The sequence below is a fragment of the Hippichthys cyanospilos genome, chromosome 10 (genome assembly GCF_059441005.1).
Source record: "Hippichthys cyanospilos isolate Australia breed blue-spotted pipefish chromosome 10, RoL_Hcya_1.0, whole genome shotgun sequence".
Lineage (NCBI taxonomy): Eukaryota > Metazoa > Chordata > Actinopteri > Syngnathiformes > Syngnathidae > Hippichthys > Hippichthys cyanospilos.
Genome location: NC_142378.1, coordinates 17,399,169 through 17,424,178, shown reverse-complemented (window position 1 = coordinate 17,424,178; position 25,010 = coordinate 17,399,169). Strand labels below are relative to the sequence as shown.

The following is a 25,010-nucleotide window of genomic DNA, read 5'->3' as shown; positions in this document are numbered from 1 at the left end:
TGCTCAACAAGGTACAGAAATGTCACCCTTCCATAATTTCTATATTTGTTTACATTCACATTTCACGCAAAGGCATGCTTGAAATGAATGTAGACATGCTGTTATTTTTGAAAAATAGTGTTCCATGTGCTGCTTCTGAAAAAGAACGTCATTTACGGAATTTCACTACACTATTAAAAATTTTCCGTTTTTTTTTTTTATCATTGTTGTTAGAAAGCCCACATAGTTTATATGTTTGTACTTTCGTTCGATGTGCTGTTTGCGTGTGATGTTGTAGTTTCCCATGCTGTGAGCATTCCGTGAACGCAACACTAGTCCAACGTGAATGACCCACCGTAGTTTTCCTTTTTCCTCGTCCGCGACACCGTTCAGTCCGTGACATAACTTGATAAAGTTGCTCATAACGCACATTCTAGCACATTTGTGATGTGATTGTGATTGTGATTGTGTGTGTATGTGACGAAAGGTGAGTTTATTTCCTTGTTATGTTCAATTTGGACATTAGTTGTGTGTTATAGAGCAGGTGTATGCTTGTGTGTGACGTCCTTTACTTGCGCTTAAATTGTTGTATTCGGCTAGCATGCCAATTAGGCTAATAGCGTTTCGTTCATATGAGGAAGCATTTATTTGTGATTGGCTAGAGCTGAAAGCAGTGAGTTTAGAAGTTAAGAATGTTATGCTGCTTGTTGAGTAGTGGATTGAATGGTGTATGTACTGTATGTATGTATGTTAACCTTTGTTCTTTGTCTGTATTATTGCAGACCCCAGTTAATAAATGTGCTAACTGGAGCAACGGTACATGTTCTTTAACTGGAGCATAAACATCCATATTTGCCACTCAAAAGGGAACTAGCTGGAGACATCATAGAAAACCCTGAACCCCACGTTTTATGATCCTCTCCGTTTTAATTGTTGATATATATGCTCCAGAATATTTTTTGCAAACATTGCCTAATGTATTGCAATACGGCTTTGGTGTATCAGAGCGAATCGCAATATGCTTTCAAGCTTTCAAGTCGGACATTAACAGCACTACATTAACGTTCTGTAACAAACAAAAAAGAGACATAGCCATGCACTGACTTCTCACGAGGCAAGTTTGAAGTATAGAAATATAGTTCATCCAGTGAAAGAACACCATGAATCTGACATAATGTAGTGACAAAAAAATATAATATATATTTCTTACCGTTATCGGCAAATTTGCCGTCCTGTTGTGTGGGCTTTACAGGTTTTCCTGTTTTTCGGACTGCAGGCAGTAAAGGAAACAGCGGCGCCTCCTCTTTCTCCTGTTTGGATAGACCGTCCTCAGCGCTCTGTAATCCGCTCACATGGAGAAGCCTGGAGGAATAAGTGTCACTTCCCTGCTCCTTGATAGCGTTGTCGCTGCTGCCCTTGTTCTCGCTGGCTTGTGAGCTAAAAGTCTGATTCCCGTTGGATGTTTGCCCCGTCCCGCTACCTGCCCAGTACTTGAAAGGCTTCATTAGCGTGTTGACAAAGTCAGCCAGCATGCTCTTAGCCGGGTGAGGCTGGGAGGTGGTGGAGGGCGCCGATGGGAACGTATCAAAAGAGGCATCTTCTATTTCTTGGGCCGAACCTCCATGGTTGTCCACCTCCGCCGGAGATTTGCTGCTTTTTGCGTTGTCGGGTTCCGCTCGGTGGGATCGGCTGGTCGGAACGTCATGGGTACCCCAATCCTGCTCGGGCCTGAAGTGAATGACCACGTGCTCGTCAGAGATGTCAGACGAGTTGTTCATGGAGGCTTCGTTCGGGTCCATCAGACGGGTCCCGGGAGAGGTCTTGGGAAATGGACTGAGTGGGGAGTCAGCCTGTGCTGCAGGGATGACGGCGTGGAGTAATGCGAGGGCATCTGTGGCTTGCTCATCTGCAGGCTGGTGGGCTAAAAACAAGCACAAGAGGACATTTTTAACTTAAAGTAAAAATGGTTTCATCACTAATTACACATTATTCTGCATTATGTATCGTGAATAAGTAAAGTACTGTGTCCTCATATGGTTTTTATTTATTTTTTTCACCTGCCGTTTAATGGAAACAGCAAAGACTTGAAGAAGGCTTTCAAGCGTATACCCCAGAGAGTTTTATGGGTGGTGTTTTAGGAGTGCAGGTTACCAAACCCCTAGATATGGGCTGGTTGGTCCCAGAATCACCAATATAAGAGTTTGGTTAATACTATCGGCAGTAAGTAGGATTCAATTCCAGTCAAGTTTGCACTGGCGTTGTTGCTTTTGGTCACTGATTCTGTTCAATAACTCTTATGAACAGACTTTCTAGGCAGAACCTTGAAATTGAGGGAGCTTTTTGCATTTCGTGTGGGTTAATTTGGGCTTTTACAACCCTTGCTGGAGTTTTTAATAGCTGACTGTGAAGCAGTTGGGAAACGGATCAGCACTTCCAAATCCGAGACCATGGTCCTTAGTCAGAAAATAGTGTAGTGTGCTCTCCGGGTCAGGGATGAGATCCTTTCCCAAGTAGAAAACTTCAAGTATCTTGAGGTCCTGTTCTCAAGTGAGGCCAGGATGGAGCGGGAGATCCAACAGGTGGATTGGTTCAGCATCCGCTGTGATGCAGACTGTCTGGATCAGTCTACTTGGTAAAGATGGAACTGAGCCAAAAGGCCAAGAACTCCATTTGCTGGTCAAGCTACGTTCCTATCCTCACCTATGGTCACGAGCTGTGCGAGAGAACTTTTTTTTTTCTTCTGCAGGGTGTCTAGGTTTCCTTAGAGATAAGGTGAGACGTTTGGTCATCTGGGAGCGAGTCAGGGTCAAGCTTCTGCTCCTCCACATTGAGAGGATCCCGTTGAGGTGACTTGGGCATCTGATTACGATGCCTCCTGTGCGCCTGCCTGTTGAGGGGTTCTAGACATGTCCCACCATGAGGAGGTCCCTAGGGACGACCCAGGGCACCCTGGGGAGACCGTGTGTTCATGTGCTCGGTCTGAACACCCGCACATTTTCAATTTCATGCAGGCACAAATCTAGTTTTCCATGTTTGGGAGTTTGGTAGACTGTGTTGCGTATTTCCCGGTGGCCGGCGAACTGATTGGCAGCTGCTCCAGCGCATCTGACATTTTGGTAACAAAGAGTGAACTGCCTGGTGCTTAAAATGCACCGTCTCAGTAGGCGTACTCCATGTCCACGGTGCATCTTGCAATATAGTGATCAAAGTTAGACCAAACTTTAGATCACCTAGAAGCACGTCTATTTTGAAGAGCAGGTCATGTAATTCAAATTTGGTCGGATTTGATGGGAGGCAGGCAGGCAGACAGATTCAAATCTGGGGACATTCATAAATATGAGCAATCGGCATGTGAATGTTATTATAGGAATAATCAAATGCCATCTGAAAAATATATTTGAAGAGCCATGTGAATTATTATATTATTTCTCAAAGACCCTGGCAGAAAATAAAAATAGGAGCAATTATTTGTTGGTTTAGTAAAATAATATTTTGTTTTGTATCCTCATTTTCATTTTATTTATTTTCTCTTTGATTACGCTTGCTTATCACACACTGTTTTGCATATGCGGTGTTGTTGAGGACAAGTCGCCAACAAGGTAGATAGATAACTGTGTAGCTTGGCCTGTACCTGAAAAAAGGCAGTCTATTATTAAGGCCAAAATTGACATTTTCATCTCCTCTTAGCTTTCTGGAGAACATAATTTATTTCAATCCTCCATGTGTTTGAGATGATGATCTACGAGCGTGTCGTTGACAAATGCACTGCAGCGCTATTCCCTAGCTGCTGCTGTTGTTTTGTTGACGTAAAATAAATTGTTATTCACAAGCTTTATGACGTGACACTTTGAAATAGAAACCATCAATCATTCTTACTTGGTTGCGGAATTAAAAATATCCTCAAAGGAACGGGCTGTCATGCCCCTATCACCCATTAAAACAAGCTGCTACAGCGGAAAAAATAATAATAATGAATGATGAATATAACTTTTTCCTTTGTCAATCGTAAAAATAGTAAAACACTTTTGGAGGAAGGATACAGAACCAAGACAAATAGTCAATAATACATACATATTTTATGTATCCTTTCATGTATGTATCATTGTAATAAATTTATCAGAGGCTGGTTAGCACATTTGCCTCACAGTTCAGGGTCCAGAAGGTCCTTCCTGTTGGAAGATTGCATCCCCCCCCCATACTAAATTACCCTTAGGTGTGATTGTGAGTGTGATTGGTTGATTGTTTCTGTGTGCCCTGTGATTGGCTGGCAGCCAGTCTAGTTTACCCCACCTATTGCCTGAAGACGGCTGGTATAGGCACCAGCAAAAGTGACCCTAGTGGGATCAACAGAATTAGAGGACATGACTACTTAATAGTAAAAAGTTCATAAATATTTGTAATTATTAATCACAGTTTTCAACGACGATATTCAACCAAGATTTTTGGAAAGATTTTTAGAGTAACAGAAAAATAATGATGGAAATACTAACATATTTTTCTTTTTAAAGATTGTTGTTACAGCTTTTTTCAATCCTTATACATCCTTTAATACAGCTATTTTCTTGTAAAATACAAATGTTGGCCAAAACTACCAAGTGTCTTTTTTTTTTCTTACTCACTTATACATTTCACCCATCAACACCACACTCCAGCAGAATTTGGGAGTCCCTGTGGAGGCAATTTGAGCAGGCTGTTTTGCTCCGAGATGGTACGCAGAAAATCTACAACTATGTTTACTTAATTTTTCAACTTTTTTACAACTTTTATTTAAAGTAAAAATACATAAACACCATTTTTTGTTTTTGTGCCGGAGCCTCTTCTCGATGTGTGGTTGCAATATTAGTAGGTCCAGCAAACACAAGAAACAAACTGAACTCAGTGCAATTGAAATTAATTTAGAAAGTTAACGCTTTGACTGCCCTAATTAGAATGCTTTATCCGATTGAACAATTTACATTTTTAATGCATATTTTTAAGAGTGTCTTTGAGAACACATGTGACCCACTGTGATGCAATACCTCGGTAGCAGTAAGTGTCAAACATGGCCGTGGTGTTGGGGAATCCGGTTCGATTGGGGTTGCTGTAGACCGTTCGCACACCAGGCTCATCCCCGCCGCAGTTCCGCCGCGGAACATTGATGGGGTAGCGCACGCTACCGTCGGCCAGCCAGCCCGGGTCGCACTGGTCCAGACCGGCCTGCCAGGCCAGGTACAGCTGGCCCACAGTGGCCAACTGAGCTCCCAGCGAGTGGCAGTGGGTGGAGGCTGTGGCCAGGTTCAATTTCTCTTCCACTGTGGAGTGAAACACTTCACCTGGGAGGAGAAACATACAGCTGAGTTTTTCTTATAGCAGGGACGCACAAAGGGTTAGCTTAAATGTTCGGCATCTCCCTCTCATAATTAGTGTTGATGTTGTATCGTATATTATTTTGCCTCTGGCTGGCCAATGTGTTTGCACCAGATGGAAGAGGACAATTTTCAATGAACTGAAACGAAAGTGTGTTGTTTTTTTTTTCTTTTACAATGCATTTATTTATGCCGTTACCTTTTGCTTTAATTAAGTATAATATTATAGGATGCTATTTGCTTTGAATAAAAAGTCACTTTTTTTCTTTCTGGGAAACTAGAACTGGAAAATGGCATTATCCATTCTTTTCAGTGAGACGTGAGTTTTTTAAGTTATGAATATGGTCATGGGAATAAATCAAACTTGTACTTCAAAGGAGCATTTAATATAAATAAATAGAGCCATTTCCAATAATCAATTATCAAAAATGTTCACAAAATTAATGAAATATGCATTTGGCAAACAATTACGCTGTAAACATTTCTTGCAAGTAATGCCCACTTCACTGCACAATATAAAATACAACAATATCAAATCAATCCACAAAATTCAAAGAAAGTTCAATTCCTATGCACAAACGCAAAACGCTTATTATGTACACAATTGCAGGTTTTGCCAGTTTATTAGTGTTGAGTACAGCCGCAGCATAAAACGAATTAAACAAAATATCTAGAAGTAACTTAAGGAAAATGAAACTCAACGACAAATTTGTGTGTGCAAAGTTGATGTCATCACCACAACATCCTTGAAATAATACACACTTCGCTGAGATGGACGCCTACCATGTAGCCGCTTGGCGAAGCAGTAGACGTCAAACAGTTCGTCCGGCAACCTATTGCCATAGTTACGGATGCCAGGTGAGTCGTCACGGTCGCCATAGCAACCGGGCCGAGGCGACTGGATGGGATAACTGTGGAGCACAGCCAGAGATGTTTGACCACAACAGGCAGGCAGTCCAATTCCTAATTTTTGTCTAAAATAGGATTGCATTTGCTCGCGACAGTGAACAAAGTGAGTTAAGATCAATTATTTAGTTGGTATTTTAGCAGTGGTAGTAGTTGGTATAGACATCACAAAACTAGAATTTCTATTTTTTATCCAGGCTTTGACCACAGCCTTTTTAAACCGATTTTTTTTTAGGACATTACATTGTGAATGGTTTCTTTATCGATTTATTGATGAGCAGTCCAGGGTGGTTGAGCATCTTGCCCATGGGCACTTCAATGTGGTCCACAATGACAAGAGATCAAACCCACAACCTCTGGGTTGGGAGACAACCACTCTTACCACTGAGCCATGCTGCTCATCCTAATGAGGATATTTAGCATAGAAAATGGTTGGGGGAATGAAAAAAAAATTACATGACCTTTTTATTATTAAAATGGTCCTCAACTTGCATACATATTTTAAGTAGTTTTTCATTTCTTTACTTCATATACAAATGACCGGCTGGATGTCCTTTTTAAAAATCAAAATACTTTCCTTTAGTATGAAAATGTGTCCAACTATGCTCAATGAGGTTTAAGTCTGGGTATGTACGTCATGGACGGACTTCAGAAAAATGGAAGGAAAGACAAACTCCATCACTAGAACCCTTTTCTCAAGACTGCAGCTTATTGTGAATTTGACCAGTAGCATATTTCTCCTAATTGTAAAATTTTGTTGAGGCTCCAGTGTGAGCAATGTGTCCCCTTCCCAGATAATTACTTTCATCAGCTTAATTTTACTTCAGGATTACCCTGAGAAGAACATTAAAACTCCCTGTGTATTAAAAAAAAAAAAAAAACATCCCCCAATGGTGTAATAGAGTGCAAGCACACCATTAATAACATGTCACAACACGCTCAAGGCAATTAAGAAACAACAAGTCCTTCCCTTTAGTGTTGAATAATTATTCATCCATCTTGGTTGGTTACTGATTCTAAACACAATTCATTCCCAGGGGGAGAGAAGGTGGGAAGTTAGTGAGAGGTTAAAAGCATTCCTAATTCCTCCAGTGCTTTGGTGATCGGTATTTTGACAAGCTTTAGCTGTTGTTTCACACGGAGAGGATGAAAAGATTCTGCTTGAAGCCTAAAAATACAGTACATGCATGAAACACACAGGTATACACATCAGACACTGTTTTTATAGGAGCAGGCTTGTCGTGATTTCGGGTCATGTTGGTGACAGATGAAGGAAGGTGGACCCAAAAATGCAGGGAAGCTTGGAGGTGACGTGCTCAAATAAAGAGGATTTATTGGCCCAACGCAAACAACACAGGATCCAAAAAGTAACAAACAAAACAAAACTGGAACCAAACTAACAGCAGCAGGGAGGTAAAGGTCTCCTTCGGGCAAAAACACGCAACTACATCAGACATAGACAATGACATTGACAGTGACCCGACAACTAACTGAATGGAAACTGGGGACTTAAATAAACTTCACACTTAACGAGGAAACATAAAACAGCTGGGGAGAGACAAAAGGCAGAGGAAGCTGATTGGATGACACAAGGTGGGCAGATACACAGAGAGGTGGAAACAAATCATGCTAACGAGGGCAGACGCGAGGGAGACTAAATAGGAACCAGACGCAAGAACTCACAAACCCACAACTTGAAAAATACACACAAAAAAACCTAAACAAAACAGAAAAACCAACTCCAGCCCACAACAGGACATGACAAGGGTCTTCTCTTCTCCCAGCCCCCACCAACTGATGAATCAATGGCAACCCCCTTATTAATTGGACGCTTGGCTGGCTGACGTTCACTTTGAGCCTCCTCAGTGTGGACCAATTAGCCATGTCCCCAGTGGAAACAAGGGGAGTATGAGGGAGGGCGGCGAAAGAAAAAGAAAAGAAAAAAAAAGCCTGCAAGCAAGACAACAGTCAGTCAGTCTCCTTGACGACCGCAGTAAAGTGTAATTACAATTTAAATATGAGCCCAGTCAAGCTTGGAGGCGACTAATGCCAACGGGCTGGAATGACTGACAGTTGGAAGCGTTGTTCGAATTTGCAAACACACCATTAGGAGCAATCACGGAGTGCCTACATACTCATAAAATATACAATACTGTGCAAAGTCTTTGGCCCCCATTAGATATGTTGTCATAGCCATAATGATCATATACAGTTCACTACATGCTGCTGGTTAACAAGGAGCTGAACAGTCCACTTCTAATGGCTTTCTGTGACTCATCCAGTCGTTTTCTTGGAATCTCAGCTTTCATGTGCTAATGATATGCTAACCTCCCATGGTCACTTCCCTCTGAGAACATCCCGTTTGAATCCGCACAGTGGTGAGCTACTGTTCATCAAGGTGCCGTTTCGGGCTAATGATGTCAAAATGAGAACAGCATGATGAAGAGGCTTGTTAAAAGACCAATATAGATTTTCTGGACATGTAGCTGTCCATTCATAGTTCAAACACCTGTTAAGGATTTTGTTTGCTAAATTCCTTATGAGTGAAGGGCAAATGTCAAATAGTCAAATGTTCAAGAGGCAAGTGGATTCAAAAGTTTAGATGAGTCCAAATCGAGGTCCGTTACGTTTTACGAGTTACGTTTCAGTGGATTTTAGTAACTTTTTGAATAATTGATTCATCCGTCAGTACATCCTGAAACAGTTGTCTCAACATCCAACGCATGCAATCGTGCAGTATTTGTTTGGAAACACCTTTGAATATAACGAATCTCAAACATATTAAGCAGCCAATAATGCCAAGCTATTATCATTTGAAAAAGCACAGCTCTGAATGGGAAGTCATTCTACGTCATAAAGCATCATGTGTATCATAAAGTTGATTGAGAAAAAAAAGAGCAAAAAAGGTGTTAATTTTGAAAAGCTACTAATACTATTGCATTACTTTCTTATTACTATGACCAACATAACTGGAAATATGGATTTGCCATTGTAAATGTAGCTCAGTACACATCTAGTGAAAGGTTGGCTTATGCCTAAAAACATTACAAATCTTTAATTTACAAAACCTTTAAAGACAAGATACATTTTTTTTTCTGTATTTTAATCCCTTTATTACTTGGCTTCACAGCATAGTGATGCATTGTTTATGCCTTAGGCAGAAACAATTAGTGTAAAGCTTCTCTATTATTTTTTGCAAAGCCCCCTCAAACAAAGAGGAAACATTTCACAAACTTGCCACAGAAACTTTATTATAATCTTTATAATAATAATAATAAAAATAATAATAATAATAATAATAATAATAAATCTTTATAATTGTTTAAGTATACCTAAAAATGCATCATATTTAACATTAAGAAAAAAAAAGCTACCTATATAAACTTTCAACAAAAGTTAACTTTTAGGCCTGAATGTTAACGTTTAAGCCTGTTCACTGCACCCCCCCCCCCCCCCCCCCGCATTGCCTTTTGTTTAACATATTGTTTAACATGAGCTTTTGTATGCTTCATCTTGATACACATTGATCAGAAATCTTTATAGACTTAATAATAGCAATTTCACAGTGAACATTAGCATTAGCTTACCTTGTCATTATTGCGAGTTGAGACAGGGATCTTGCTGGCAAGGTTTCAAAATGCTGTAGTAGATACTAATACCAGGAAGTAAACATTTGTCTCTTTTCTCGTCTGATCTCGTGGTGTTTTTTGGCGAATTTCGGGGGAAAAAAACCCCACCACTTTCATGTTGAAAATGCACTACAATGCTTTGTTTTACTCTCATTTTTACCCAGATTAAAATATTACTATTTTTCTTGTGTGTAATGCTTTATATGACCGCATTACAGCCAAAAGTAATGCATACCAGTGATTATATTTCTTTTGTAATGCATTACTCCCAACACTGGTGTGAGGGTATACAATGGTGTGAAAATGTCTGGCATTGAATGAGTTAATTGTAGGAAATGATTATTTGCAGACTAATTAAATGAACGTGGAGAATTTCCCATGGCACACTGACCATCTCACAGAGGCCCAATAGCTGCGAATCACTGCGGTTTACAGAGCTGAAAAAGTCCCAAAAAGAAACAGCCTCACCGTACAGTCTGGTCCGACAGCCACCCGGCGTCACAGTTCTCATAGCCGTCAGCAAAGGCAGCTTGCAGCTGGCCCGGCGTGGCGATGACCGCCGAGTTCTCGACACACACCCTTTTGGCGTCGGCAAAGGACAGGGCGTAACGGTCAGGGGGAGCGCGGTAATGAAATAGCACGCCTGGAGCAGAGAGAGAGAGGAAAGAAGTCTACCTCAGAGCATTCAAACATCAACGTGTACAAGCGGCGTGAAACATAAAGCCACATGGCGGTCATCGTTACGAAAGTCCGTCTGTGCCGCCACAGGAGAATATTGTAGCCGACAGCGACTAAAAAAGAAAAAATCTGATATCCCCTTCATGCATGGCTTCATTCTTTTTTGTTCATGGCATAGTGTGACCAAAGATTTTATTTTTTGCTCTGGACAAATAACATTTATATTTGGACCAGAAATCATTAATTGAATTAAGTTTTTATTGAAATTACTGAACTATTCTTCTGTGCTTTCACCGTCTCGTTTGGGAAGCATTGATTCCATCAGTTTTATCTTTCTAATGTAAACTACATGCTTTTAGAGTTTATGTCTGGAGACTGACTTCACCCTGAAGTACAATCAATCACCTTGATTTGCTAGTTTTGTGTCAGTCACAATCCTTCCAGGCTGCTCTCTGGCAGTGGTGAAATTTTCCACTCAGCTCCTGGCCACGTTTCAGTTTGTTAGCCAACCACGCACAGCTGCGGTGCCCAGATGAATGAGCCTTGTTTTCCAGCCACCTTATCCGCCGTATCGTTTTTATGTCATACTTTACAGTGTTTGCTTCCAGGTTCACTCCTCTGGTTTAAAACTTGGCTGTTCCTGACCTTCCGTTCTTACCTCTAACCTGGTAAAAGTTTGGTTCTGGTTTGGCTTGACCCTCTAGAGCCGTCAGTTTGTTTTCGGTTTATGTGCCTATGTCTTTGTCAGCGGGCAAAAAACAAACAAACAATTAAACAAACAAACCAACAAAAAACTCCTGCCAGGGAACCAGACCAAATAGTTTTTTGTGATGAAACTTAAATAATATCAAAGTCAAATTAGAAATGGTTGTTACTCTAATGGTTGTATGATGATTTAAAAAAATATTGTTATTTCATACTAATTAAGTGCCCATGTTTCAGTTAAAATTCAATCAGAAAGAATTCATGTATAAGGTTAAGGTTAAATTTTGGTTCCATTTTTTTTTACATCTTTTAGATGTTTTTTTTATTTAGCATGGTAAATATTTGCTATTTTAACAAATGATGTGTTATGTTGTTTCAAAATTAAAAACGTTTTTACAATGTATGAATATGGCAAAAAGATTTTAAAATTTGATGTTTCGTGAGCTGTAATTTTGATACTGTGATCCCGCAATACCGTGATATTTTTGCTCAAGGTTAACTGATATCCTCCCATGCCTAACCGTGAGTTTTCATTTTTTCTGAGACAAAAAAAATAGAATAATTAAAATTTCTCAACACTTTGTTTGAACTTTTTACATGCTCCATATGCTCCAATTTCGAAGCAATGTAAATGGGGACAAGGCTTGAAAACCACAAATTAAAAAAAAAAAAAAAAAGTGATTTTATCAAATAAATCCAGAAACTATTTTTAAATCAAAAAAACAATATATTTGAAGGTTTATGGTTACAATTGGATTAAAAAAAACAAATTTAATATTTAATTGAATCATAATTATATTCTTTTCAATGCTTGATTCATCTTGGCATTGATCTAAACAGATTTTTTCATGTCATCAAGAGGTTTTCCCGCATTCTTCAGATGGTAGTTTCCACAAATCATCTTTATTCTTAATTTCTGGTTTAAAAGTTTGAATGACTTATCTGATTGTTTTGTTGACATTCCCTTTAGTGCAGCTCCCTCTAAAGGATGCATAAGACAACCTCAGCCACTATTGTAGCTTCTATTCTATGTGCCTTATATCGTGGTGCGCCTTGCATGCAAAGAGATTTTTATAATGGGCCATTCATTGAAGGCGCACCTTTTAATCCGGTGCATCTTATAGTGCAGAAAATACGGTAATTAAAATAAAGTATTGTAGGTGGTTTCAATACATTTTTACAGACACCATGATTGACATGAAACCAGTGGGTGTCCGGCTACAAACACAGCTACTTTATCAGGAAGAGTGACAAAGATCCACGTGAAATGGAGAGTTAGGTGGCTGTTCATGGAGTTCATTCGCACTCCAGGCTATAGGCATTCTATATCTTAAGGGCTGTCCTGTTTCAGAAATATTGAGGCTGTCCAAACAGATATGAAACCCAACTGTGTGCTCCAGTGAGGAAAATTGTGTTCTCACACATCATCATATTGTTGCGAGAGAAGAACAGCAAGAGGCCATTCCAGAGTCAACTTACAGTGTCCTATGAATATACAGGTTGAACATTTCTTGGCCATCCAGAGTAATGAAAAATATTCTATATCCTGTAGCTCTCATTGGGCATGTACCTTATGTCCACATGTATACAGTTATATTTTCAAGTGAATATTTCCAACATGGAGTCCCTCCTGACAAAGGATCCATATGCTTCATCAACAACATTACCTGTAATTGTAAGCCTTCTTTAGTAGCATGAGAAGCCACACAAAAGTGGTAGAAGATGCTTTAAAATATTTCAGTAGTGCTTCTCATGTCGCATACACATACATAATATAATTTTAAAACATGCATGGATTGAGCATGTAAATTGCAACAAATCAATGAATAGATGTGATTAAATGCACCTTGACTATTGTTGTGTAACCCTCATAAAATGTTGCCCTGAGAGTTCCCAGAAACTGCACATACCAGAAACTGACATGGACTTTGTTTCAGAAGTTTCAGGCGTGGATCATTGAGACATTTTCATTCATCCGGTTAAAACTGAAACAGACATGCTCATTCTGTTTCATTTTAAGTGATGAAACATTATTTCAGTCTACATGCTTTTGGTGACATTTGTGTTTGCTAGGGTATCACGAGAACATAAAATATGTGCCTTGGCTCAGTAAAGATTGGGAAACAACGCTCTTGTCAATTAGAACACTATTTCAGCCGAGGCCGCCGGTTCTCGGTTTAAACCAGTTCTCTCGCATCACCACAAGGGACTCAACCAATCAATAACTCCATGTCTAAGAGACATACAATTGACTTGAAAATACGTGCACTGAGAAGCAAAGCAGGCTTCACTGAATAAGGTGTTGTGTGAGAAATTGAAGGAGTATCACAGGGGGAGTGTTACATCACTTGGAATATAGTCTGAAAGAAGAACCACCCTCATTAATGTGTTATTGATATGGCCAAACGGTATCAATAACACCTAATGGATACGTTTAAAAGCAAGCATTTGAGTGGCAAAGAGTAGCATGACGGGCCAATTAAGACCAATACCCAGGGACGGCAATTTCTAGCTAGCGATGTAATTGGCTTCCGTCTGAATGACTTGTGCCAACAGCTCGCTAATCAACTCTTCGACAGAGGTGGGATGCAAAAAGGGAACACATTTATATATCCTTAGCAACATACATAGCAGCCAACTCTCAAAGGAAAAGGGTGGCAGTAGAAGCCATAATGTCTAGGGTAACATTTTGGCCCAGAAAAAGATTGGATGTGAAAAGGTGAATTAAGTGTAAAATTTATTCTGTTTAGGATGAAAAACATGATTGAAAATGTATGATGTCATAACTTGAGCCTTATGACGTGGTGTATTCCATGGCTTGTCAGACATTTGGGGTTGAGTGGCAGGAGAAAAATAACGCCTATAAAACATTAACTATACAGACCTGTACAATACATGGCGCAGTAACTTTTTTTTGCTCCCTAAATGCTTAAGATAATCAAATTATCTTGGAGTGTGGCTCAAATTAAGCTATGCCTCTCTGGGCGTGGGCTGTGACTGACGGCATTTCCGGATTTTTTTTTTTTTTTTTAGTGTTGCATTAACAGCTGAAAAGTACATCAGCGAATATACTTTAAAAAACAAATAAAAAATTGTGTGTTTTTCTATGAAAGACAAAAATATTTTACTTTTGGCTGGTCTGTTTTTGTAATAGCTTATCAATATCTAAAACGAGACGACTCTAATGTAACGTTTTCCCGTTATGAGCTCAGAGTAAGCAATTTGACAATAGCCTGGTCTCTGTTGGCTTTCGGTTTCATTTCATGCATGAGCATGGTCGGCTCAAGGGAAAGATTTTTAATGGGTTTGAGTTCCCTCACCTTTATTTCCCTCATTGTCATGTTATGCGGACCGTAAACAAGCCCAAGTGTAATGGCCGCATTAGTGCGACATGTCATTATTATTCATAGCGGCAGACCTTGGGTGCAAAAAGGCCAGGCGCACACAACCAAAGAGCAGAGTGTTAATTTGCAATAATAATTAGTAGAGGCCGAAAAGAGGCGCACTTGAATGACGGTTAAATGGTGTAATTACTGTGGACGTCACTGCTCATCATATCGTAACGACATAAAACACGAAAGAAGATCATAAAAGCAAACCAGTGCAGCGGGCTTTTTTTTAAATATAATTCTATTATGCGTTTTATATACAAGGCAGAGCCATGAATTAATTGTAATGTCTATGTTTATAGTAAATCCAAATTTCTCATAACATTTTATGGCTTTGAGTATGACACAATGTTTTCTGCTTAGCAACGGGCACAATATATTGGATGCGCCACGTGATAAATGCAGTGAAAAGAAAGACGACATGTTATCGTACTGAGCATGCATTGTAACATCACACTAATTCATGTCTCCTGTTCAATGTCTGGATTGGACATTCATGTTATTACATGGTCCTGACCTGTGACCTCCAGCGGGACGGTGTCTCGTTCGTCGTTAATGCCCACCACAACCTCACAGCGGTACAGGCCGGAGTCGCTGGATCGCAAGCCCGTCAGAGCCAGACTGGCGTTGTATCGGTTGTCGCTGTAACCAGGTAGCGATACCCGACCCTGGAAAGCCTTCTTCACCTGAAGGGGGAAGAGAATATGGAAGAATCAAATATCAAGAAGCAGATTGGTTCTTGTGTTCACCGTACCTTGACCACATTGTCCTTGGCCACCAGGACCGACTGCTCCTTTCGCTGACCCCACACCTTGGTCCACTTGACGCGGGGCGGTTCATGAGAGGGAGCGGCACCGGGGCGCAGGGTGAAGATGCAGGGTAGCAACACTGTCTTGGACAGCTCCTCGCTGATGCCCTGATGAGTCACTTTATGCATGTTCACCACAGGGTCCGCATCACCCAAGCCTGAGTATGAGAAGGCAAATATCCATGCACTTAAACTGCAGATAGATGGCATCGAAAACTCGATGTACTTCAGTTACATCTTTTAAACAAATCATCCAGAATCCAATGGTAATGTTAAATCATAGTATTTGGTGTATTTGCAGTTCAAACTATTTTTTTTACTGGTGTCTACTACACTGCATTTTTTTAAGACATCAAACAGTGCGATCCAGTTAGATGCAGCAGGTACATATTAAAATCTTATGATAGCTTATGGTGATCAAGCTGAAAACAAAAACTGATGCAGATATCATGTACAGTACCCCTACTGAATGTGTTAGGAATGTAAAATGGAAAAAGGAATGACGAGAAAATAAAAACATATATTCTACTCAAATCGGCCAAAATTGGCCAATACTCCACACTGTGTGTCACTTGCTTTGAATGACCTCTTTCATGACCTGATTATTTGCCATACAGGTGGAAATTTAAGATGGCTGTGGTTTTACTTTAAAAGGTATATTAAAAGACTACGATTCTGTGATTAACAAAATTCAAAATAATCTATAATTTGAGTAAAGGAATATTTCTTGTTAAAGGTAAATGCACACATGTAAAAATATAATTTCATGCTGAACTCAAAAGTTAAAACAGCTGTGACAGCATGTGGAGAAAAATGCCAATAGCCACATCAAGGCTTCTGTATCTATTTTATTTGTTTCTATTTACTACACAATTACATATGTTCTTAATGTGTATCTATATTTTTTTCTTGAAGTCCTATATGTAATTCAAATGACAATATAGTTAATACAACTCGTTGCCAGTGTTTAATGTCAGAAATATGCTATAAGGAAGTGTTTTGATGAACTATCAACCTACTGAATGTTAAAATAAAAAAAGAAGCAAAAGAAAAATGTTGGTTGATCATTGAATGAAATCAAAACTTTGTATGCAGCAATGGTTGTTTTAAAGTCAGTTAAGGTGAGAGCAGAGGCATAAATATCGACGAGGTAGCTGGTACAGCAGGCCAGGGCCCAGAGACCGCATTGGGGCCTGTTAACAAAATGTTTTTCTTGTTTATATTCTCAACAGTTTTTATTTCTTAAATTCACACTGTGTATAGTTCTGAACTGTATTTTGGTGTCAATGTTACACTCCTCTGGCTGACTGACTGAATTTATTGATCTGCATCCAAAGACCTATAAAAATGACCCCCCTCCAACCCCACCCCCAAAGAAAAACATCTAAAGCACAAAACAAGGGAAAAAATGGGACTTGAGTTGTTTCAACATCAAGTCACATGATTCGTTTGACATTAATCAAACAGTCACGACACGAAGATAATGTTCCATTTTGTACTTTCAATTGTGTAGTATTATCTATTACATGAAAGGCAATATTGAAAATTCTACTTAAAACTGTGGTTGGAGGGGAATGCTAAATTGGCTCAAGCCAGCAATGGTTACAATACTGTGCATAGAAATTTTTGTTTGTTCCTTTAGCACAGGGTCGGCAACCTGCGGCTCCGAAGCTGCATGTGGCTCGTTCATCCTTATGTTGCGGCTCTCAGTGGTTTGGGAAAATAAATAATGCTTGGTTCAGATCAACTACTTGGCCGGCATAACAAGCGACACAATTGAATTGCAGTCAGTGCTTTTTGCATGATTAGGTGAAAGGGCGACAGCTATCGTGTTTGGTGCAGCGCAACATGAAAAGTGACGCGAGACAGCCAATCAGTTTCAGTAAAAACAGTAAAAACGCAAATGTAGTGAGCAACTGGAAGAAGTGACAACTATTGTTATAATTGATCAAATACTGTGAAAACTCAAGATACAGTCGCTTCTGTACATGTTTTTTCCTTCATATTATGAAAATTACTTAGCATGTAAAAGACAAAAAAAAACAAAAGAACCAAAAACAAAACTTGATATTTCAAAATTCCCATCTGATAAACACAACATGAGATTGTGCTGTATTAAAAATATGGCTGCTCGTTGAGGAGGAGTACGCATCAGATATCATTGCGCTTCTCAGGAAAACATATAGAAGCACACAATTACTACGGAAGACTTGGACACTGTAACATGAAAAGTGACGCGAGACAGCCAATCAGTTTCAGTAAAAACAGTAAAAACGCAAATGTAGTGAGCAACTGGAAGAAGTGACAACTATTGTTATAATTGATCAAATACTGTGAAAACTCAAGATACAGTCGCTTCTGTACATGTTTTTTCCTTCATATTATGAAAATTACTTAGCATGTAAAAGACAAAAAAAAACAAATAAACCAAAAACAAAACTTGATATCTCAAAATTCCCATTTGATAAACACAACATGAGATTGTACTGTATTAAAAATATGGCTGCTCGTTGAGGAGGAGTACGCATCAGATATCATTGCGCTTCTCAGGAAAACATATAGAAGCACACAATTACTACGGAAGACTTGGACACTGTATGGAAGCCCAAGATATGACTAAAACGGCAAAAACAAAGGAAATGCTATTCTTTTTCTGCTGTTTGGAACATGGCCTCACTCTGAAAACCAATGGGTGAGATATTGGAAGCTGAACATTGTATTGCAATACACGTATTGCGGCGCCCACTGTCATCTTATCCGTGGAAACTGTTTCAAAATGGCTCTTTGAATATTAAAGGTTGCCCACCACTGGTTTGGATGGTTGTAGTAATGGTAGTAGCAATAAACTTCAAAATATATCTGTGCATTTATAATATGGCTGAACGTTTTTTTGTTCTTACCATAACATTTTAAAAACTAGGAATGATCAATACCTATATAATATTGCCATAGTTTGACTAAAGACGCGTCCTTCCTGTCGTCATGTAAGTAAAGCATATTTGCTATGCTCAACATGTGTCTCACAATACATGGGGGAGAAAGGGAGAAAAGGTGTAAAATTTGAACTATTCTTAAGCACTGACTAATGAATGATGAAAAAAGAATGCAGGAAGAAAAACATCAATAGGGTAAAGAACGGTACAAAAGGTTGCACAGTAGGTGGAGAAAATGGAGCCACTACACTGAGTGTGATTGGATTCATGTTACATGAAAGCACAACGGCTGTTGCCGTCTGTAGGGACATACCATGAGGGTTTGGTTAGAGATGCAAAACCCGGCGTTGTCTCCCATTTACAGACAACACTTCCTCTTCAAACCTACAGCACGACTACGAAATTGCTTTTCAAATGAGCATACCACTTGTCTAGCTAGCATTAAAGAGGATTTGTGTTCAGGATGACTGCTTGTTCTTTAACAGAGTTATCTTTGAAGCTCAGGAAAAGGAAATAATACACTCCCTAGTGTGCATTATTATGTCTGGAATTGATCATATCAACTATTGTACTGTATTATATCTCACTGATGTCTACTTTGTTCTGAAAAAAATGCAAGTTCTTTTCCACTCTGCCTACCTATCCTACCAACAGGTTACATACAGTTACCCGCTGTACCTTTCCTTCATTCATAGTAATATGTTTATTGTATTTATAGAGCAGATTTAAACAGGCGTATCATTGTGCCAAAGGGTTGTAAAAAGGGCCAGGGAAAAAAAGTTGACTAAGTTGGGTAAATAGACAATTAGAGCATGAGGCTCCCAAGTAAAAGGAAAGTTATGAATTTCCTGCAAACGCTGCTGTATTAACCAAAAATATAACCTGTTACTAAAAACAATCTACAATGGCTCAGTTTTAGTTGTTCAAAATTTTAACCAGAAGAGGGCAATGCCCAGTCTGCTCATCAGAGAAAAACAGCTAAAGAAGATGACTCAGAGGACCTTAGTGCAACGAACAAGCAGCCCCACATCAGTTTTCTCATGGAATATTGTTGAAGCATTTTCTGTATGTGACTTTAAAGACACATTGTAATGTGCATATAAAATTATGTAGGTGTGAACTGAATGGTAGTCGTATTTGTTGATTTTAAAAAGTAATAGCTTGAGCACTAATGCTAATCTTTATTGATTGATGGCGAACATAAATATTGTGGTGTCTAATAATTCATATGTGTAACAAACAATAAAACTAATATTTACATATGGAGTATTCGCTCATTTTCTTCGGTTAATGGGGACAGGAACACCCCCACAAAATTTGGATTCCACAAAGTAGGATTTACCTGCCCCACAGACATTGTATGTGCGTTAATAAACGGTATGAAATGTGTTTAGTAAAAGCCTCCCTACCTTTCTTTCCCAAGCCTGTTATCTCCTACCTTTGGTATGAAAGTAGAACAGTCTATTTTTGGCTACAATCTTTTTTTTTTAGTGGACTGTATCAATGAGTGATGAGCGCCGCTCACTAACCCTTAACTTTTGCCACAGCACGGAGCGCTACTGCTACCCCTTCCCCTGCCCATTCCCAAATTGCATTGCAGCTGTTCTTAAAGGGCCAGCCTCTGTCTGTGCTCTCACTCTGTTCAATCACCCACACACCCCATTCCCTCCCCTACAGGTAAATCTCTAGACGGCTTGTCACAAGCGTTCTTGCCAAAATGCCCTAATATAGTGCCAGGTGTGGGAAAACAGTGGTTTGGTTTTAAGCAAACGTGTCATTTGAACATTAATGCGTATGAGTGTCACAGTGCCTCATGAACTGCTGTGTTGGGTTAGGGTTTATTGAAAAAAAAAAGGTAACTGATTGAAAAAAGATTTCCTTGCTGTTCAAACAATGCATTAGATAATAAAAATAAAGACAGAATGACCAATGTTAGTAAAATGTTTGTCTTGTTTGTGCGCGTGTGTTTGTGTGCATGTGTGCTACGCTGCATATGTGCTCTCATCTTGTCGCTGTTTTGGCAAAACAGCGACAAGATGTTCAGGGAAAATTATAATATCTGTGATTTTTCTGCTATTTTTACATGCATGTAGTTACTTAAACCTTATGATAACTGCCAGTTAATGACATTTACTGACATTTAATGACTATTTACCTTTAAATTTATATAGTGAAATAAAAATGGTTTTATTTCATGAAACCTTGACTCTGACACCCCTGATGAGGTATTAAGACACACCGACCACCACAAATTTGCAGCCTTGCCCTTCACTGTCTGTATACCCTCTAGATGGGAATCACTGATAGCTTTATCAGTGCTCATTTTACCTCTGTAAACTGTTGGGTTCCTGGGACTCACAATACTAAAAAGCAATGGGTCCCAATCGAAACGTTTGGAGTCATGACAATGATTAATATTTTGATGTGAAAGAACGAAGAGAGGAAATCCTTGACTGTCTCATGAATCGATTTGATATGAATTTTGGGGTCTCTGATTTGATTCAGAATTGAGTTTTGACTAAAATGGATTCAATCAAAACTGCTGTATGTACTCATCAATTGTAAATGATTAATCCAATGAACTGTTATCCACACAAGTCTTCCACAAATGGAGCTTGGTTTGTTTCTGGGTGTTTAGAAAGCTCTTTGTTTTTCATTATTATGATAATTGTTATTTTTAATTGTGCGAGTTGGTAGTCCCAGCACTAGCACAGTTTGACCTTCCAGGGACTCTGTGGCGCGGCAAAGTGGCGACGCATGCACTGGGCGGGAGTGTGCGCTGTTGTTGCAGTGGCGCTACGCGAAGCTGCAGCGAAGACGCAACGCAGTATGTTGAATACACAGATCACACACAAACACACACACCTTACCCTAGCCCAGTGTTTCTCAAATAACCCTAACCCCTTGGTTAATAATATTTGTTTGAAAACTAAAAATGGAAAACCAGATACATTTTTCCTGATATACGGTTCTGTGCACAAATATAAAAATGAAAGAACGGGTGATTTAGAAAACAAAATTAACCTGGAAGCGAGCTATCCACTGACTTGAAAAAACATCAGGATTTGTTATTGAGAGATGAGCACATTTTAAGAAACCATTACATTGTAAAATTCAAAAACAAATGTTTAAATATTACTCCCTGTAACCAATACAAATTGAGCACCGTAAGTTGAAGACCGAAAGTCCTACACTTCATCATTTCCCCCAAGTTCCTTGAGTCAGGTGAAAGCTCTTTTTGGGTCCAACTTTGCTTTCGGGTCACACAATTTGCTAAAGAATTTTCTTTGGGGCGCAAAAGGTTTTCTCTCTCCTAAGGGGGGCTTGGCAAAATATAATTGAGAAGAACTGCCCTAACCCAATTAAAAGCTAAACTCTAAAGCAACTCTAACCCTCAAAAAACGATCTGAACAAGTGACTGGCTTAAATATCCTCATTACGTTGGTAGAAAAATCAAAACGGTTGTTAAAGTATAGCTCTACAGCAGGAGTTATTTACTACAACTATTTCTTAATTTATTGTGAAAAATCATTAACATGATTGGTGTCTTCACATAAACTGGTAGGCCTTTATATAACTCAGTACCAAAAAAGTAGCTCTCACTTTCAAAAAGGTTGGTGAACCCTGCTTTACAGGAACACACACACACACACGAGTGCACACAAGTGGGGTTTTCCAATGGAAATAGGGACATCCCATTCATGTACATTAATGCATTTTCTACCCCTTAACCCTAACCATAACCTTCACAAAAGAGTGCCTAACCCTATTCCTTAACCTTAACCTCAACCAAAGTCCGATTCAAAGAAAAACTCTAAAAGCAAGTTTTGACCTTCAAAAAGAGGTCTGAACTTGTGAGGTTGATAAAATTGCACCCCACAAAGACAGTAAAACCTGGAATCCACCATGTAACAAAAACTAAGGGCACGTGCTCCCTCACACATAGGAGCACACAAAAGCACACAGAAAGCACATCTTTAGGAGCATATAACACTGGCTTCTGTCTCTGTTTGCTTCAAGTCCCTTGAGAGGAGGAGGCAATGATCTTTGTTTACCACATACTAACACTTGTACCCCTTCCTCTTAAACACAGCCATCAACAAGCATGCAATAAAGAGCCACCCTGGAAGACTGTAGATTTGGATCCAACTCGGGAAACAAAGATGGGCGTAGTCCTTTCCCAGCTGAGCTCCTTCCATAACCTGCTAGATTCTTGTCAGCTCTCACCTTATACAAACATAACGTACTTGGTGGCAAGCCAAAGAAACTTTACAATGTCACTTTGTTTGTGCGCGCCATACGGATGTTTATCTCCAGTCTGGCAGTCTGTAAGTCGCACCGCCAAAATCCAACGAAATTAATTTGCCAATTCCCTTCAGAAATCAGCAAATTACACGGCGGTTGAGGAGAAAACAAAAAATGCAGGGCTCTTCCTCAGCGGTGATTAACATAGACTAGTGGGGGTTCTTATTGCTAGTGTTATAAATCTGCATTTAGATGGAAAAGTTATCACCAGTCTTGAAGCCTCGAGAGAGCGGCGTGTTGCCTCGGTGACAAAAGCCGTCATCCGTCAGTAAGCCGCGCTTTAAATGTTAACAGGAGCTTATTCGGCGGCCCTCCAAAAGCACCGGGGTCATGACGGTCAAAGTGTGACTCAGTTGTTCTTCGTGTTGCGGCGTCGCGCGCTTTGGCGAGTTGTCGCCGGTGGCCCATCTGCCTCGGCGTTCGAGGTCTTTGGAATTATCAAGCGACGCGTGGGAGCCCTTGCGTGTCTCGAGCAGACGCAAGGTGAGTACAAATGGCATTTTAACAGTCGCAGGAGCGCAATTACGCTCAATGCCTTGTTTTTCACATGTCTGATTTTCACCCCAAACCAGCCGAATGCATTCCCTCCAGTTGTTTGTGGCCTGAAACTGTTTACTCGTTAATTGTGCAAATCTAGAGCTGCCTTGCTGCTATTGGTGGATTGTCAGAAAATGAAAGCCAGTCTGATCCAAGCAAAGTCAGATCACAGACCAATTATACAGCCCTTAATTGGGGTGTAATTTATGATGATGCTTGAACGCACCGCGTCCGTAATAATTGGAATAATAAGAGGCTGATCAGTATTCATTTAGTAATATGTTAATTGTAGAGAATGTTGTGTAAAATTGCATTGGAAAATAGTGAGAGAGGTTTCTAATTATGGAATTTCAAAGTGCTACTCTCATAGCAATTTAAGAATGTTTTGTACAAAAAAAGATATTCGATGTAACAAGATTTCCAGATTACAACCAACTACGTTTTGTCCCATATGGTTAAGTCCTGGGTTTTTACTAATGAGCAAATGTGTGACCATGGAAACTTCAAACTGGACTTCAAGCATCCTTACTTTTGTGCTTCTCCCAATGGCAACATTGACATTAATCTGAGAAAGCAAACTTTTGAGTATTAAGGCCTAAAACTCACAAGTAAGCCAAAAATTAGGCAACAGATCAATCTTGCTCATCCTCATCCCAGCACAGACATTTCTGACATTCTTTTTAGTTGACGAGGGTCACGGTTTTTAGCACAACCATTAAATCTGCAATCTTCCTCATGTTTATGAAACCTAATGAGCCAAAATTGGACCATTTTTATGTTAATTACCTGACAAGATTAGGACAGTGGGAGGCTACAACATTGAACTTTGTCATGATATTCAAATTTGATGGAATACGTGTAAATCTGTGTATCACTTGATTTTCAAAACAAAATGGAGATAAAAACACAAACGAAAAATGTTTCCTTAACATTTGTTCCAAAAATCAAAATGGAAAACCAGTTAAAGTTTTCCGATACACAATATTGTGCATGAATATAAAAAGGAAAAAACAGATAACGGGTGATTTAGAAAACAAAATTAACCTGCAAGCGAACAGATAATGGGTGATTTGGATGTTGCATGTATGTGGTTCTGTCTCAAGTTGAATGACTGAAAACAAAATTGAACAGGAAGCAAAGACTTGCATGAATATCAGGAATTTTTATAAGACACCATTATATCCTGAAATTCTAAAAAGATATATATACAGTATATATATTACCTGCTGTAACCAATACAAAATGAGTACCGGATGTTGAAGACCAAAAGTCTAACACTTCATCATTTCCCCATGAGAGCTCTCAGGAATAAGGTGGATAAAACAAATTGACCCAACCTTGGTTCTGGGTCACACAATTTGCTAAAGACGCTGTGCATGAAACATTTTCCCAGTGTTTTTTTTTTTTTTTTTTTTTTTGGTGCACAACATTAGACATTGAAAACAGTCATCTGTTCATGTTCTTTTTTTTTTTCTTTTTGATTTTTGGAACCGATCTTGAGAAAAAAAGACATTAATTTTCCCTTTTCCCTTTCTTTTGAAAATGAACCATGGAATTTACGCGTATCCACTATATGTTTTGTGTGAATGTTTGTTTGTCTTTCTGTCGTAATCATCAAAGTTGAAAAAAGGCGAATTTCAATTTGTGCGCAGTGAATTGAAATAACTGGGCTAACATGCCCACCCACACATAGGCTTAAACACACATACTGTATGTGTAAGGCATGTGGGTGGGCTGTTCAAAAGACAAGATCTGATGCAGCTCCCTGTATAATGTATGTTGAATGAGAGGAGACA

The 25,010-nt window shown here is 39.3% G+C and overlaps 1 protein-coding gene across 3 annotated transcripts in view; it reads right to left on the bottom strand.

Moving 5' to 3' along the window:
• Positions 1-25,010, bottom strand: part of ncanb (neurocan b) — a 156,498-nt gene that overhangs the window by 83,215 nt on the left and 48,273 nt on the right. For all 3 annotated transcript variants that reach the window (XM_088426064.1, XM_088426065.1, XM_088426067.1), the window contains exons 3-8: positions 15,386-15,597; positions 15,149-15,317; positions 10,328-10,502; positions 6,108-6,235; positions 4,998-5,291; positions 1,190-1,900 (exon numbers count right to left, since the gene is read on the bottom strand). In XM_088426064.1, the coding sequence (XP_088282190.1) occupies positions 1,190-1,900; positions 4,998-5,291; positions 6,108-6,235; positions 10,328-10,502; positions 15,149-15,317; positions 15,386-15,597 (1,689 nt within the window). The remainder of the gene's footprint in view (positions 1-1,189; positions 1,901-4,997; positions 5,292-6,107; positions 6,236-10,327; positions 10,503-15,148; positions 15,318-15,385; positions 15,598-25,010) is intronic.